Raw genomic sequence first — 15,046 nt, forward strand, 5'->3', positions numbered from 1 at the left:
ATGCTTTCTAGATTTGAAAATTTTTCCAGTAGTGACCTTTATGCATTCTAATGATATTTAATTAGTTGCCTGTTATCCAGCCTTAGTCTCTCTACCAAACTACATTAAAAATCGATGATTGTAACAATTCTAACGATCTGATGTGATGTGAAAATATTGGATAGCTCAAGTCTGATCCCAAAATAATGGGGGAAAAAAGTACAATACAAGTTTATGATACTTTTTTGCCCTAATTTCTATTCTGTGCTTTCCAAACTTAGGCAATATAGATTGACAGTTGTGTGTGATTCTTGCTTTAAGAAGGGCATGAGAACGGTGACATAGAGTTTATAGTCAAATTGAAGACTGAAAATGGTTATACTAGTAAAGATGATAGCCTTGACCTTTTTTGTACACAGTTACTCTTGATTGTCTTTTCCTCTTGTGCAGTACAAGTAAGATGAGATGTTGGCTGCCTGTGGCTGAAATGAATAAGAACGCACGGAATGAATAGGGTGAATAAATGAATGAAAAAGATGACATGTGTGTGTTTTTTTAAAGAAAAATACGCAAATACACATCTTTTTTGCTTATAACATACTCTATATTAATTTTCTACACATACATAACACAAGCATTTCACACAATATTGGCATTATGCATAATTCTATGATAAGCTATTTTGTTTTCTTAGCTCTTGCTATAAGCACAATACACATCTATTAGCAATATCTTAGCAATATCTTAGCAGTATATTATAACAATAGTACTAGAGCTGCCAGAATACTGTTTTCCACGTTTGTAAACAAAAATAGAACAGCACTACATAAACACTGTGATTGGAAAAATACCTTCTTTTCGACTCCTTTACATTCAATAAAGGAGACATAAACTACTTTTTGTATCCAAAATACATTTTCTTTCCAGAAATATAGTTTTCTTTGGGTGCACTAAAAATATAATCAGAACAAATCTTTTGATTGTCTTTCTACAGCTTAATCATTTCTGAAAGGCAGTGGCATAAGATGACGTAGATGAGATTTGAGATTTGGAGGGTTTCACTGTCTCCTCATTTAGCATACAAATTAAATAATGGTAACTTTGATTACTATTGCAAATTCACAAATTAATTTCAGGTGCCAGGAATGATGATACTCATTTAGTCAGGGATTTTTGAAGATCTTATACTGAAGAAGTAAAGAGAGATGTGGGAGTATAATATTGGGTTTTAATGAGAAACTCCACTTTTATTGTAACATGAATTGGTATATGGTTAAACTTGTAGCATTTACATTTTTTTCCCGTTTTGCTAATAGCAGTAAATAAGAGGTCAACTACAAACTGATTCTAATTAGCCCTACTGAGTCTTCCTGGAAAAGACAGAGCTTGTTAAGCTTTGAAGCTGGGTGGAAGGCAGTTAATGGACTTATATGGAGTCTTTTAATTACCAGTCTTAAACAAATTTATCTTGCACTGCTAGATAGCACCCAGGGGCAAGAGGTAATTTGCTTTATAAACCTTGGAATGATTCGCTTTATAAATCCTGGCGCTTAGGAAAGTGGAAAACTGTCTTTAAAAAGGGTATTCTCTTCCACTAGGAATTATAGTTTTGGCAGTTTTGTGAAAAATTTAGCAATGGATTCTTTGTGACCTCTCGATTTATAAATGTCTTCTCAAAGCATATTCAGGGTGAAGGCCAATTCCTTACAGCAGTTAGTGCGTGCCCAATGGACAGGATTATCCAAAAATAAGCTGAGCCTACAATACTAATAAACCAATTAACAAATTGGCCCAGGTAATGTTTCCAGCAAATTGACTTTAAATTTTTTCATTCAAAGCATTACATCTTCCTGCCAAATTCAGGTCTTTCCCCCCCACACTCATTGTCATCTTTATTTTAGAAAGCCACCTTGCCTTGCAGAGGTCATGTTGTAATTTGTACAGTCGACATAGTGTAGATGGTAAAATCTGAGGAACATGAGAAATGACTGAAATAAGAAAAATTTAAAAATCAGATCCATAGCCCAATACAGAAATATTCTAATTAAAAGCTTAGAGTTAAAAGAGAACAATATTGACAGTGATTTTAATTTTTCAAAGGTATAAATGGCTCAGGATTAACTCAGAGCACCCTGTATCTGAGCTACGTCAATTTAATCATGTTTTCCTTGGATACTTTGCATGCATTACTATGATATCCACATCTAAGTTTTGGATGAATGATGGGGTTCACAAGTTGCAGTGGGAGACTGCATTCCTTGACTGTCTCCCAAAGCAATAGTACCAAAAATAACTTTCCTCAGATTCACTATGGACAAATTCACAGAATAAGTCTTCACTAATGATAAGCTCTGCTCCTGGGAGGATGGAAATCACGTTAGATGTACGGACGGTCTTTCCCCAGGAAGTGAAGGCGCAGTGATCACAATGCTATTGTTACTTCACATTTAAGCAGATGACTCTTGCTCTATGATTTCCAGAGCGATGACCTCAGCACCCTCCTCGCCATTTTCGGTGGCTGCTTCGTTTCGCGGCTGCTGATGGCAGATAAAAACAGGGATATCATTGCTGGGCGGTCCAGCGTTGGAAGCCGGGCGGTTGGAGTTGCGGCTTCCCCAACGCTGGTTCCACTCGATCTTAAACTGCACCCAGTGGCGCTTCACGGTAGTTTGGACCTGGAAGAAGAAAAGAAGCCCTGTTGTCATATAAATGCCAGAAGGGACCAGAGCAAAATTTATAAGCACACTTCTTGAGGTTATCAGAGGTTAAAGGAGGTTGAAGTATAATTCTGATCTAAAGGGGCTGCACTGGTTATACTGTGGCTGTGGAAGATATGATCTTGGAAGAATTTGCTGACTACACAGCTGAGTTACTTCCCTAAACCACCATTGCCAAGGTTATTTGCTACTTTGAGTAAAGGTTTCTTCTTTAGCTCTCATTTTCAATGGATGAAACTTGAGTTGGTTCCATATTCCAGGTAACATACATGCGATATTAGGGAGAAAGGTTTAGTAAACTTTTCATGTGCTAAAACCCTTGAGAGGGTAGACGTTCTTATATCTAAATCTGCACAATATGTATGTAAACCATAGCACAGTTCAGGATTTTATAATATTGGTCTCATACTGTGGATTTTCCCTTATCTAGCATGGCTTGAGATGGTGTGTGCCAAATAAAATTCTATACTCTGGTTAATGGACTGACAATATTATAAGACTAAAATTCAATCTTTTTCTGTTGAAAGTCTTCTAATATGTAAACAAATTTACCAAACATGTCTTACAAATTTCAAACAAATAAGAATATGATATACTATACTGAACACAAGGGGTGGAGAAGACATTAAAGTCAGGAAACTCTGTATTTATCTGCATAGTTAAGAAGATGTAGGATCAATGAGAAAAGTCTATACTTCTGATGGGAATCCTGAGGTTCCTGAAACTGTGGGGGGAAAGGGATTTTGGCAAGTTAGTGCAGGAAGTCACTGTAGTAATGCAGAAGATACTAGAAAAGTCTATCTTTTCTTTACTAGCAGCATTCTTCTCCAGCCGAACCCAGGAGTCAAGGATCACAGTGGGAACCTCTGGAGACCTGAACTGAGAAAAGGCTTTGTTTCTTACGGTCATCGCCACAGCCAGGAAGGCAGCACTGAATGTGTGAGCACATGCTCCAAAGACAGTGTTCTCTGCATTTGAGTCCCAGTTTGTTGGCTGCATGTTTTTTGTTTTTAACTTCTTAGAATTTTCTCCTTTGTAAGAAAACTAACTCAAAAAACTATTGGCAAGATTTATTGGGATTATTTAAAGCACCTAGTACGGTGCTTGGTTCAGAGCAGCATAAGTTTCCTTCTTTTTCTCATACTCTCCTCCCATGTTGGCTCCCAAGGATTTTCTAGTCAATGTGGCTGGATTGAAAGAATCAAATAACTCCTTTATGTTTTTCTAGCAGTTTCAGGCTCCTATCTGGCTTGATTTTTTCTGAGGGCTATTTACTGGTTGCAAGTTGACTCATGAAAATGTCTTGCCTCCTATGGTTTTCTAAGCATGTTACTAGAAGTGGTACAAATATCAGCTGTAATATGAATAGAGGGAGAAAGATGGGGAGAGGGACAAGTTACAGGAATAGAAGAGGTCGAGGTGAGGGAGAGTGAAAAGGCTCAATTAGGACAATTTAGCTAACTACATTTAGTGCTGAATAACTATTGACTAGTTTATTATTTTATCTCCACACAGTGCCTTTCCTGAAGGAGATGGAAAATTCAACAAGGAATCCACTTCCTTCTCTTACTTAAGTCTTATGAAAATCTAGTGGTGGAGCATGGATTTACCTCATATAGACAATGTCCCTAGACAAAGCCCACTGGTGGTTGCCATGGATTCAACATCATCCACATAGCTACAACTTACACAGATATTTGAAAGTATCCAGGGTCAACAGGTAGACAGTCACAAGTTTAGAGCAAGTTTGCAGAAGTGCCCAGAGGAAAAAAGTCAAAAGTCTTTGTTTTTGTCTCTTTCGTCATTTTAAAAACAATTGCCAGCAGAGTATTCATGGGTATTAATGAAGTATACAGAAAGCATGAGGTCATAGGGTTTGAAGTCCATTTTAATTTTTTAAAAATTGTTATTACAGAAAGTTTTAAAGCCTTCTCTAATTATACTCCAAAATTATAACCTACCTTTTTGTATGGAGACGGCAATCTGCTTTAATTGGTAAACCATACATACAAAAACGGGCCCTTGGCAGAATGTAATAAACACTTCAATAATTGCTGTTTAATAAAGGTGATTATCTTCTACAATACCACAGGTTGAACCTCATGCTGCTGTGCTGACAAGAATAATGTCATTGAATCTATTTGAAAAAACAGGGAGATTTTTATTGTTCCCAAAAAGCATTGTAAGTGTTAGGACTTGCCAATGGGTTAAGCATAACATACAAAATTTTGAATTATATAAATTCATCACTCATTATAAAAGCAATTAACACAAATCACTTCTTCTTTTCTGATTATATAAGAAAAAATTATTGCTAGCTGTAAAAATTGGGCCCGGGTCTGATGGCTGGAAGACGTTAAGTATTAGACCTGACTCTATTATTAACTAACTCTATAAGTTTGGTATATTTCAGCCTCAGTTTCTACATCTGTAAAAAAAGAAAATTGGGTTGGAATCTTCATGGTTGGATTTAAATTGTCTTGTCTTTCCAATTTCTTTTCCTGTTAAATTCACTGTATCTGTAACTATGTACTAAGGTTCCTATGTAGTGCAAATGATTTGCGTTCAACTGCTAACCTAAAAGTTGGTGGTTCAAATCCACCCAGGTGTACCATGGAAGAAAAGTCCTGGAAATCTGTTTCCATTACGATTATAGCCAAGAAAACCCTATGGAGCAATTGTATTCTGTAACACATGTGGTCACCATGAATAGAGGAAAAAAGGAAGGAGGGAGAGAGGGAAGGAGGGAGGGAGAGAAGGAAGGAAGGAAATACACTAATGGAAAGAGCGAATTGGAGAAATAACAACCTTGTGATATTGAGGTTGGAGATGGTTGACAGGTTGCAGAGCAGCAAAATATTTTAGGTATGCACTAAAAATTATTTAAATTAAAGAATACAGAGTAAAGTAAATAATCAGTTGGTTAAGGTCAGAAAAATATTTCTAATTACTAACAGGAAAGTAATATCTAAATCACTTAACAAAATATGATTTGCCTTACTATAGAATTATTACTAAGAGAAATTAAGATAAAAAAGACCAAAGTTATGTGGTCCTAGGAACAGTGTAAGAACAAATCTCCATGGAGGAATCATAGGCGTAACGTAATGAAGGGGAAGAAGATTTAGTTAATTGAGAATCAGGAAATTTGGATTCCAGTCCTACTTATGACCGCAACTATGACTATGACATCGGGCAAGTCACATGGCCTTTTTCAAATTCAGTTTCTCATCTGAAAAATGAATGGGCTTTCTAATTATGTTCCCCGAAGTCTTGCAAGTTCTTTGGAAGAAATTTTGGAGGCTAGAGGATCTCCACTTTTATCTGTTTTACAAATTGAGCTTCCAGGAAAGATTTTTTTGGATGAAAGGGTACATGGCTAAAAATGCATGAAAACACTGGCCATATGTATCTCTAGAGTCTACTGATCTAAGTATTCAGATAACAGATTACTTACTGAAGAATCCTTTTTAAGTCTTACTTGTGGGGTGATTTTTAAAATGTTGAATAAGTGGTTTGATGCTGTCACCAACCAACTGGAAAAGACGGTAGTGAACCAGTACAAACTGGTTGGAGATCACTCTGCCCTAGCGAGGGATGTGGTCTTCCAAAGAAAATGGGGACATGACTTCTTTTTCTACAGACATAGCAGAATAGCTTCCACTATTGCTACTGGGGGTACAGGCCAGGTCAAGATATAACCCAAGAAAATTAAAACTTAATTGCCTATCTTGGAAATATGTGTGATTGTACCACACACCCACAGATAAGATTTAGCTTGGAGTAGTGGAAAAAACATGATCCTGGTAGCCCTGAAACCTTACATGGTAAACCATAGAAGTGAGAGCAAATGAAATGTGTATGAGGTCCTTGGGAAACTGTAGAGTGCTGGCTTCATATAAACAGGTGACATTATTATGTGAAATACATTACCTCATTGTTCCAGAAGCAGTAGATAGAAGCCACAAAAAATCCCTAAAAAAGAGGAGGAAAGATAGAGTTGAAATTATTTTGTGTGCGTTCTGTTATATCGTAATCAATATAAATAGACTATTTGGAGAGGAACATTTCTCCACTGCAATAGCAAGTCAAGGCTGGATGAAGAAGGATAAAGGCAAGAAAAATAATTACCTGAGACTCATAACCAGTGCCAGGCTACAAGAATATTCAGTAAGAAATGTATTTTTCTTGTTCGGATTCTATCGTTTGGCTGAAAGGACAACTCTAATACCTCTGGTTAACATAGTGCCCCCTTCAACATGGAGATTTACAGCAGAGCATGCTGATTATACTGGATTTGAAAAACGTTTTTGTGCTTAACAGAATTAAATTGAGACCGCATAGAGTTTAGTAGAGAAATCTCTAGACACCTTCAGTAGCACAAGAGTCACTCTTCATGGCTGTGGCCTGACTGTGTCCAGTGTTAGCATGGTGAATTAGTGCAGGACTATACCCCACCAAAATTCATCTCTCTAAGAAAGATGTGGACTGAGTGACGTCTGAGGTCCCAGGTCACTACTCAGAAGATTCCTTGTGCCCAAACTTTAATTATCTTCAGAAATGGCTAGTGCAACAGCACAGATAATTAAAACCATCCCTAAACTTTCTTTTTAGTCTATTAATTTCAATCTCCTCACATTAAGCCTCAGTGGAGGAAATAAAACTAATTTGAAATTTATAAGAGACACAGCAAAACTCTGGACTAAGAGGCTGTGGCAGAATCACCACTGCCTTGAAGCCTGCTATGCCCCGCTTTGCTCTCAACATTCCAGTGTTATGCTGTCATTGGGGCTTTGGATTTGGGGCAGAATGAATGGAAATAGGGCAGTCAATCTCCTCTCCTGGGTGGCAGATGCTTGGCTGCTGAGGACAGCCCCTGAGAGCCCACTCCATTCTCTGCTATGTGAGGAGAGGCCTGGCTGTGCTTTGCCATATGGTCACTGAACTGGCAGGGATTCCTGACGTCTGTCTGACAAATGGAGGGTGACAGAGCAGGAGGCTTGGATGGCTCTGTGCAAATTCAACACCCCTCTTGGTGAACACATTCAACATTTATTTACAAAAGGAAGGTCTGGCAATTGCTATACTTGTGATCAGGAAAAGAACACACCTGGGTGGGACCAGCTGAGGGCCCTGGGAGGAATGGGAAAGCAGGTACTGAAAGAAGAAGCTGGAAAGCGTCTTGCAAAAATTGTTTTTCTTTGAAATTTTGGCTGGGCCTGTTGAACTGGAGGCTGTAAGTTACGATTATGGGATAAGATCATGGGCTAAAGTTAGATAGATCTCCTGACTTTGCCACTATCAAAAAGTTCCATTTCCTTATCTGTAAAATGGGCATAATACTTACCTCAAACATTAAGTGCTTCATAAATGGTAGCTATGATTATCTGTATTTTTTATCAGACCAAGCGAGAATGTCAGGCATACCTGTCTTCTGAGGTTTGCCCTAACATTGAAGAAGTGACTAAACCGGCAGGTACTGTAAGGTCCTGACTCCTCTAATTAGGGCCAAGGCAGCAACATGAAGTAACTGGAAACTGGGGCCTAGTTTAACAGGGATAGAACTTCCAGCTTGGGGTTCAAGAGGAGGCATCTCCTACTATGATACTATGATGCTTCTCTTCTCTCATGCTTTCATGGCATTAAAGACTGTGTTTATAGTAATTCAGGTTAGGAGACTGATCATTGGCAATGATTACATTGGTTTTCAAACCTTCCGCCAATAAAGCAAAAACAAATATGGCACTTGAAAGACTAGGGAAGGAAAAGAAAGTTTGATAAAGGATTATGGGATTAAAAGTTCTGATGTGCTACATCAGTTTGTTGAGAAATATTTGTCCTCATAAAGACGTATTCTCAAAACCCTTCATTTTCTTCCTTAGTTTTAAGATTCAAAGAATAGGTAAGAAGACAGTGAAAACACAAAGAGGTACTGTACTGCTTCTGGGTCGACATGTATTCTGAAGGATCGTTCAAATCACAGACACTAAACCCACCACCATCAAGTCGATTCCAACTCATAGCAACCCTACAGGACAGAGTCAAACTGCCCTAGAGGGTTTCCAAGGCTGTAATCTTTAAAGGAGTAGACTGCCACATGTTTCTCCTGTGGAGTCTCTGGTGGGTTTGAACCGCTGACCTTTGGGTTAGCAGCACAGCACTTAACCACTGTGCCACCAGGGCTCCCAGTCACAGACAGCCCCAGAAGATTGTTCTTCCTGTATAAACTAGCTAAACAAGTAGATGAATAAGTATCTTGTAGGGTCCTCACCTGGAAATGGATCAGAGAGTGCATGAGATAATCATAGATCTTCCCAAGCACCTTGTTGGATGGCCTCCAGGGAAAGACCACAAACTGGATGCCCAGCAGTGGCACAAGGAACAGAGTGGCCCGCACAGCCTTCAGGTACATGTGGGATTCCGCCTCACGGTTCTGCCTCATCTTAATCACCAGCACGCGGACGATGTTGAGCAAAAAGAAGAAATTCACCTAAAAGAGACAATGTTATGAGCAGATCACCCAGATGAGTACTACTTGAAGACACCAACTTTCCTCAGTTCTTATTTATCCAGTGTGGGGAACAGATGTCCCCTGTGCAGAATGTCAGAAATAATACAATTTACTCAGCGTTCCTGGGACACAAAGCTTCAGTGTCACCGAAGCCCTTTTCAGACCTCTATTAACATTTTTCTTTTCTAAACGAGAAAATAGTTTTGTTTTTTCCCCTTGGAATCCACTTGATGGCAATGGGTTTGGTTTTTTTTGGTTATATGTAAACATATTAGGTTCAAATAAAGAACGTTTAATCTTCATTTTGATTTTATTAATTTTACAAAAGGGAGTCATATTTTGTACTCTTTCACTTTTATATATGAGCAACACATTTTCACCATTTGCACAGCCCCTTGGCCTTCACTTTCCCTTAGTAGCATTTAATTATAGAAGTTTTAAAGAATAAACTACATCATTTTATAACATGTATAGAAATAAGATTATGGTGTCCGCCCGTTAAAAGACATTTTTTGAAGACTCTAAAGTCAAAGTGTTCTTCTTCTTATAGAATATCATTAAATTAGCTTCATTTTAAAGTTATCATATATATACTATACAGAACCATATGCACAGAAATCTCAGCAAAGAGGTACTGTATTTTTATGCAAATAATGTGTGTGTTATAAGGTGTTATAAGTTTTTTTTTGTGAACTGTGCAAACCCCTCCATGCGTTATTTTCATAAGCGTGCTATGCCAATGTTTTTTTACATGTTGCTGACTTCAATTTTGATTTCTGATCACATGGAAACTTCACTTAAGGTAGGTATTGATTTTATATTACTGGAAATTTAAGCCAAAAGTATTTACTGGTAGAGCAACTGTTGAGCTAATGCACTGTAATTATCAACTTAAATTAATAGAAACAAACGCAGTTTTGACCATTTATTTTCCAATTACTGGGGAACTACCAAACTTGATCCGTGACTTCTTGGACCATGGCGTATACCTTTATTATATAATTATGATCAAAAGTAACATTTTTGGACTTTTTTTTTAGAAATAAGCAGGAGATTAAAGAAAATGAATAGAATGAAAGAAAATGAACAGAAAGAAAGATATGATTAACCTATACTATGTGAGGATGGGTGAACGAGGTCAAAATTCACTTTGGAAATGTCACAAGACATGTGTGGTATATGCATAGGTGTGCTATGCCAGAACTATTTTACTTAATCTCATTATTTCTGCTTATTATATGCATGAGTGGATTATTTATGTGGGTGCATTATTTGCAAAAAAAAAAAATACAGTAATACTGTTAATAATGGATTTAAAAAGCAATTCTCACCACCAGTGCTGCCATGACAGGGCCGTGGATGATGTAAAGCAAATGAGTATCCATACTCAGCCAGCAGCTGAAAGAAAAAGGGGGTGGGGCATGTCATTACAATGCATATTATTGAAGAACATGTTAACTTAAAAACCACCATAGTACTTACTTGTCATTGAAGTAGACTGCCCTAGCAATAGCATGGATCGTGGTTGGCAGCAGTGGGAACCCTAAAAATGTGAAAAAGTACAAGTTACACCTGGTTTCTTGGTCATGAGTACATGGAAATACATCTACAGGTGTGTGGAAAACAGTACTTTTTATTTGCAAAAATAGTGACAAATTTAATATCTCCATCTAGATATTTCCCTGATGTTTTTGCACAAATCGCCTTTGGTCAAACCAGGTAAAATGCCCTCAGTTAGAACATCATGGGCTTTCAGAGCACGTGTTTAAGAGCTTCCAGATAATTAAAAACCTTTCACACATTACCCAGAAGGGTAGGTACATTATTACTCTTACTAGGACTATTACTACCATTGTTATCTTTGCAATAATGATGCTGATGATGACTGTTAACTGAGACCAGAAAGTTTTTCACTGAGTGTGAACTAGGCTCTCTTATAGAAAGGATCTGGGTCACCTTGGAGGAAAATGACCTATGACAGAGTATGGGAGGGAGAGTCTCATTGCTACTAAAGCCTTGGTTGGTGTTCACACTAATAGGCTTTTTGTTTTTCTGTCTATTTATACCATGTGCATCCATCCTGTTTTCTTTTCTTAAGAAACGTTTCAGGAAAGCTTCAGGCGCCCTCTGTAAAGTCTGGCTGCAGAATCTTTATTAAGGCAGCTTAGTCTGCACTTCCCCGACTAAACGTGCAGTGCTAGCAAACAACAACTTTGAATCTATAAACAGAACAAGAGAGGTGGTTGCTGGCAATGCATCCTGTCAGGTTACATCCTTTTAAAAATAATTTTAATTCTATAAATGCAATCAAGAGTAAAGTTGTGATTTTTGTATAAAAAAGATTTTCAGATGCACCCATGTACAATAAAATATTGTTGGATTTGATGTAGACATTGTAGAAACATGGGTTTATTATTATTATTATCATCACCATTATACTGAGAAAAGTGTCTCAGAAGTGAATTACACCCACACATTTTTTTCCTGTGAATTATATGAAAAAGAGAATGTCTCAAAATATTAAGCTTTCCCCCCATCAGCTTCTAAACCCCTGAATCACATCATTCAATAGGACCATCGATTGAATGCCTGACCATGAAATAATTTTGAATATGACTATTTATACAAAACATAACTGTGTTTTATTCATAGCAATTCTAATATGCCATTTCCCTGCTTGGTTTCAGAAACAAGCACTCATTCTCTGGATTTACTCTGAAAGGCCTATTTTAGTATGAGACAGCAAAAGAGGCATACGGAGATCTCAATCCCAACTCATTATTTTGTAGAAGGGAAACCGTGTTTCGTACTTAATATAGACAACAATATAAATCCTATGTCTTCTAATGCCTAGGGCACTTCGCCTACTTCTAGACATGATGCCTCTTTTCATGTAGTTTCTTTTCTCTTTCTTCGTCTTCTTCTCCCTCCCAGGATCTGAGAGCCATAACAGCACATCCCGCTCACCAAAAAATAATCCACCGTCCTTAGTACACTTTTTTTTTTTTTTTTTTCGGGGGACTAGATAATTTCTCACTGATCAATGTGAAAATCCATGGAGGAATTTCCTTCCTTTGATTTATAGCAAGGGGGGAACCAGCAAGATGAAGACTCAAACTGAAGAGGATTGTAAAATAAATGATTTCTCGGAGAACTAAACTTCAGTATTTGAAGTTGCTTCAATTTGAGAGAAATTGTCCAACAGGCAGTGCCATGAAAACTTGGAAAGGAGTAACTATTGAAAGAAATATTTTTTCACTTTCTGTAGGGGAGAATTTCACTACCAGAAGCTTGTTCACTCAGAGAGTGAAATTCACAATAGCTCTTACATATTCTTTGAGATCAATTCCAGATCCAAGAGTAGGTAATATTATTCACGGCCGAAATGCGTGGATGAGCTATATACATCACCAGAAAACAAAGTTAGGTCTTAGGACTTGGCTTTTCTGGGGCCAAATTTTCTGCTGCCACATTTTCCAGGATCTTTTCAGAGTGTAGTTTGTCTTTTTTTTTCTAGCCCATATAAGATTTAGAACCTATTATTCTGTTATATCAAACTGCTTTCATGTGAAAATAATTTCAAAAGGACAACGAAATATTGTCCAATTGAAATTTCTTCTATGGTCTATTAAATTCTTTTAAGTTTCTGTGAAACTATTTTTCTTGAAAAGTAATTTTTGTTATATTTTATTTTTTTTCCTCTTATCAAAATATAATGCTTACCTAAAGTTCTAGGAGAAAGCTATTGATTTAAAATATGTCATCATAGCTGTCTCTCAATTTTTTTCCCCCAAAGTTGAGATTTGGTACCGTGATTTTTTAACGGTAAGAAGTTTGGTGGAATTTTGGGGTGTGTGTATGTGTGTGTGTATGTGTGTTGTAGGAGTGGAGAAAGATAGATTTATATTTAGCTCTGGCATTTTAAAAATAATTACATTTTAGAACCACATCGGTTGACTATCTTTCCAAATATTTATCTATGGAAGTGCAAATCCCTCTCATTCTTTTAAATTGATAATTCTGTGGTTACTTTATGCAGTGCAATTTTTTTTTAGGATTCTATTTAAAGCATTCTGATAAAGTTTTCAACGTTTGTTGATGGAGAAGGTTTAAGGTAGCACATAAATATTTTACTTATTATAATTACCTATTTTTTTGATACAGCCGAACGGCTTGTTTTTTTTTCACTTTGAATTGTTTATGTGTGTTAAACAGATGTCTTCACTGAGCTGTCTATGACGATGCCAAAAAGCTTTATACCTAATTCACAATGCATCAGTATGTAAGAGCAGGATAAATTGTTCCTTCCAGAGTGTACTCGTCTCTACCGAATGTCACATAAATTTACAGCACTTGTTTTCCATGGAAAAATTTCTGAGTGTGGCAGATAGATGTTTTTGAACAGTCAAAACTAGTACATGAAATATGTCATAAATTTTATTTCAAAGGAAATAAGTGAAATGTATCCTACAGAAATAGTGTGTGTGTATGTATGTGGTAGAATCCCTGGGAGGTGCAGTTAAACACGCCTGGCTACTAACCAAAAGGTTGGCAGTTTGAAACCGTTCAGAGATGCCTTGGAAGAAATGCCTGGTGATCTACTTGTGAAAAATCGGCCATTGAAAACCTTATGGAGCACAGTTCTACTTTGACATACATGGGGTCACCATAAATTGTAGTCTACTGATCGGCAACTGGTTTACTGCTTAAGTATGTGGTGGTGGGTCTGGAGTGGGGTGATATTTTCAAGTCTTCTATTAGAAGGCACCTAACCAGCACCAAACATCACCATTGATAATCAGAATTGCTATTATTACTTTGAGGGGATTAAATTGTATCTAGTTGATTCTTGGCATGACAATCTTTGGTAGTTGAGAAATTGTTAAGAAGGTCTGCATGAGGCTCAGAGGGCTGGGAAAGGAATGATCAGCCTCTTATGAAAGGCTGAAGCTAAAAGAAAAACAACAACAATAAAAGGCTATTTTGATTTCATTCTGGCCTGTTTTGAGGACAAGGCAGAGCAGGAGAATCTAGCATCTGATATAGGCCAGGGTGGCGAGGCACAGAATTCAAACAGCTGAACACAGACGTGATGAATAAAACAGAAGGAGCCCTATTCAGATCCTCTTTCAATCAATCAGTGGATGTTTTGCTTCCATCCTTAACTGGGCTTGTTTCCTGAAGACAACCTCTGCGCTGACTCCCATGCTCATCACAATTCAACTGAGCTTGTTTAAGGGGAAGCCTAGCATTCTGCCAAGCCTTCTAGGAGACTGAACTCCTGCCAGCCCCTGAGCCCCATCATTCCTCAAAGGGCCTGAGCTCCTGACTCTGTTTGCTGAGACCAAGACTGTAAACATAAAGATAGATAAAGGTGGTTCAAACCTCAGCTGGAGGAAATACATACCCCATCCCAGCAGGTAATACCACCACAAGCGTTGTGCCTCGGTAAACACGGATGCCACTATGAGAGTGTGCAGATAGATCCCTTCGCAGAGCATCCAGAAATAATTGCATGCCATCATGTACTGGTGAAAAAAATGCAAAACCTTGCAGCTTATCTGTAAGAAAGAAATGGAGATACTCAGTGGAAGACATGGGCAAGAGTCTGGCCATCACCTTAGCCACACTTCTGAAAAAACAAAAGTTTTATGTATAAATGATGTTTGTGAATTTCACAAGTGAAAATAATTTATTTAGTGTTTTTTTGCTTTTATACTACTGCCTAGTTTCTTCATGTAGAAATGTTTCGATATGATGCCAATGATGGTGGTGGCTGACACTTGTATAAAGTTTACATTGTGCAGGCACTGTTTAGGTACTTTGTTGTTGTTAGGTG

The 15,046-nt window shown here is 37.5% G+C and overlaps 1 protein-coding gene across 1 annotated transcript in view; it reads right to left on the reverse strand.

Annotated features, from left to right (window-relative positions):
• Positions 1-2,412: 2,412 nt before the first annotated feature.
• Positions 2,413-15,046, reverse strand: part of CALCR (calcitonin receptor) — a 42,357-nt gene continuing 29,723 nt past the window's right edge. The window contains exons 7-12 of the mRNA XM_004389658.3: positions 14,615-14,768; positions 10,690-10,750; positions 10,539-10,605; positions 8,968-9,186; positions 6,630-6,671; positions 2,413-2,654 (exon numbers count right to left, since the gene is read on the reverse strand). Coding sequence (XP_004389715.1) covers positions 2,427-2,654; positions 6,630-6,671; positions 8,968-9,186; positions 10,539-10,605; positions 10,690-10,750; positions 14,615-14,768 — 771 coding nt within the window. The 3' untranslated portion in view covers positions 2,413-2,426. The remainder of the gene's footprint in view (positions 2,655-6,629; positions 6,672-8,967; positions 9,187-10,538; positions 10,606-10,689; positions 10,751-14,614; positions 14,769-15,046) is intronic.

The sequence above is a fragment of the Trichechus manatus genome, unplaced genomic scaffold (assembly GCF_000243295.1).
Source record: "Trichechus manatus latirostris isolate Lorelei unplaced genomic scaffold, TriManLat1.0 scaffold00253, whole genome shotgun sequence".
Classification (NCBI taxonomy): domain Eukaryota; kingdom Metazoa; phylum Chordata; class Mammalia; order Sirenia; family Trichechidae; genus Trichechus; species Trichechus manatus.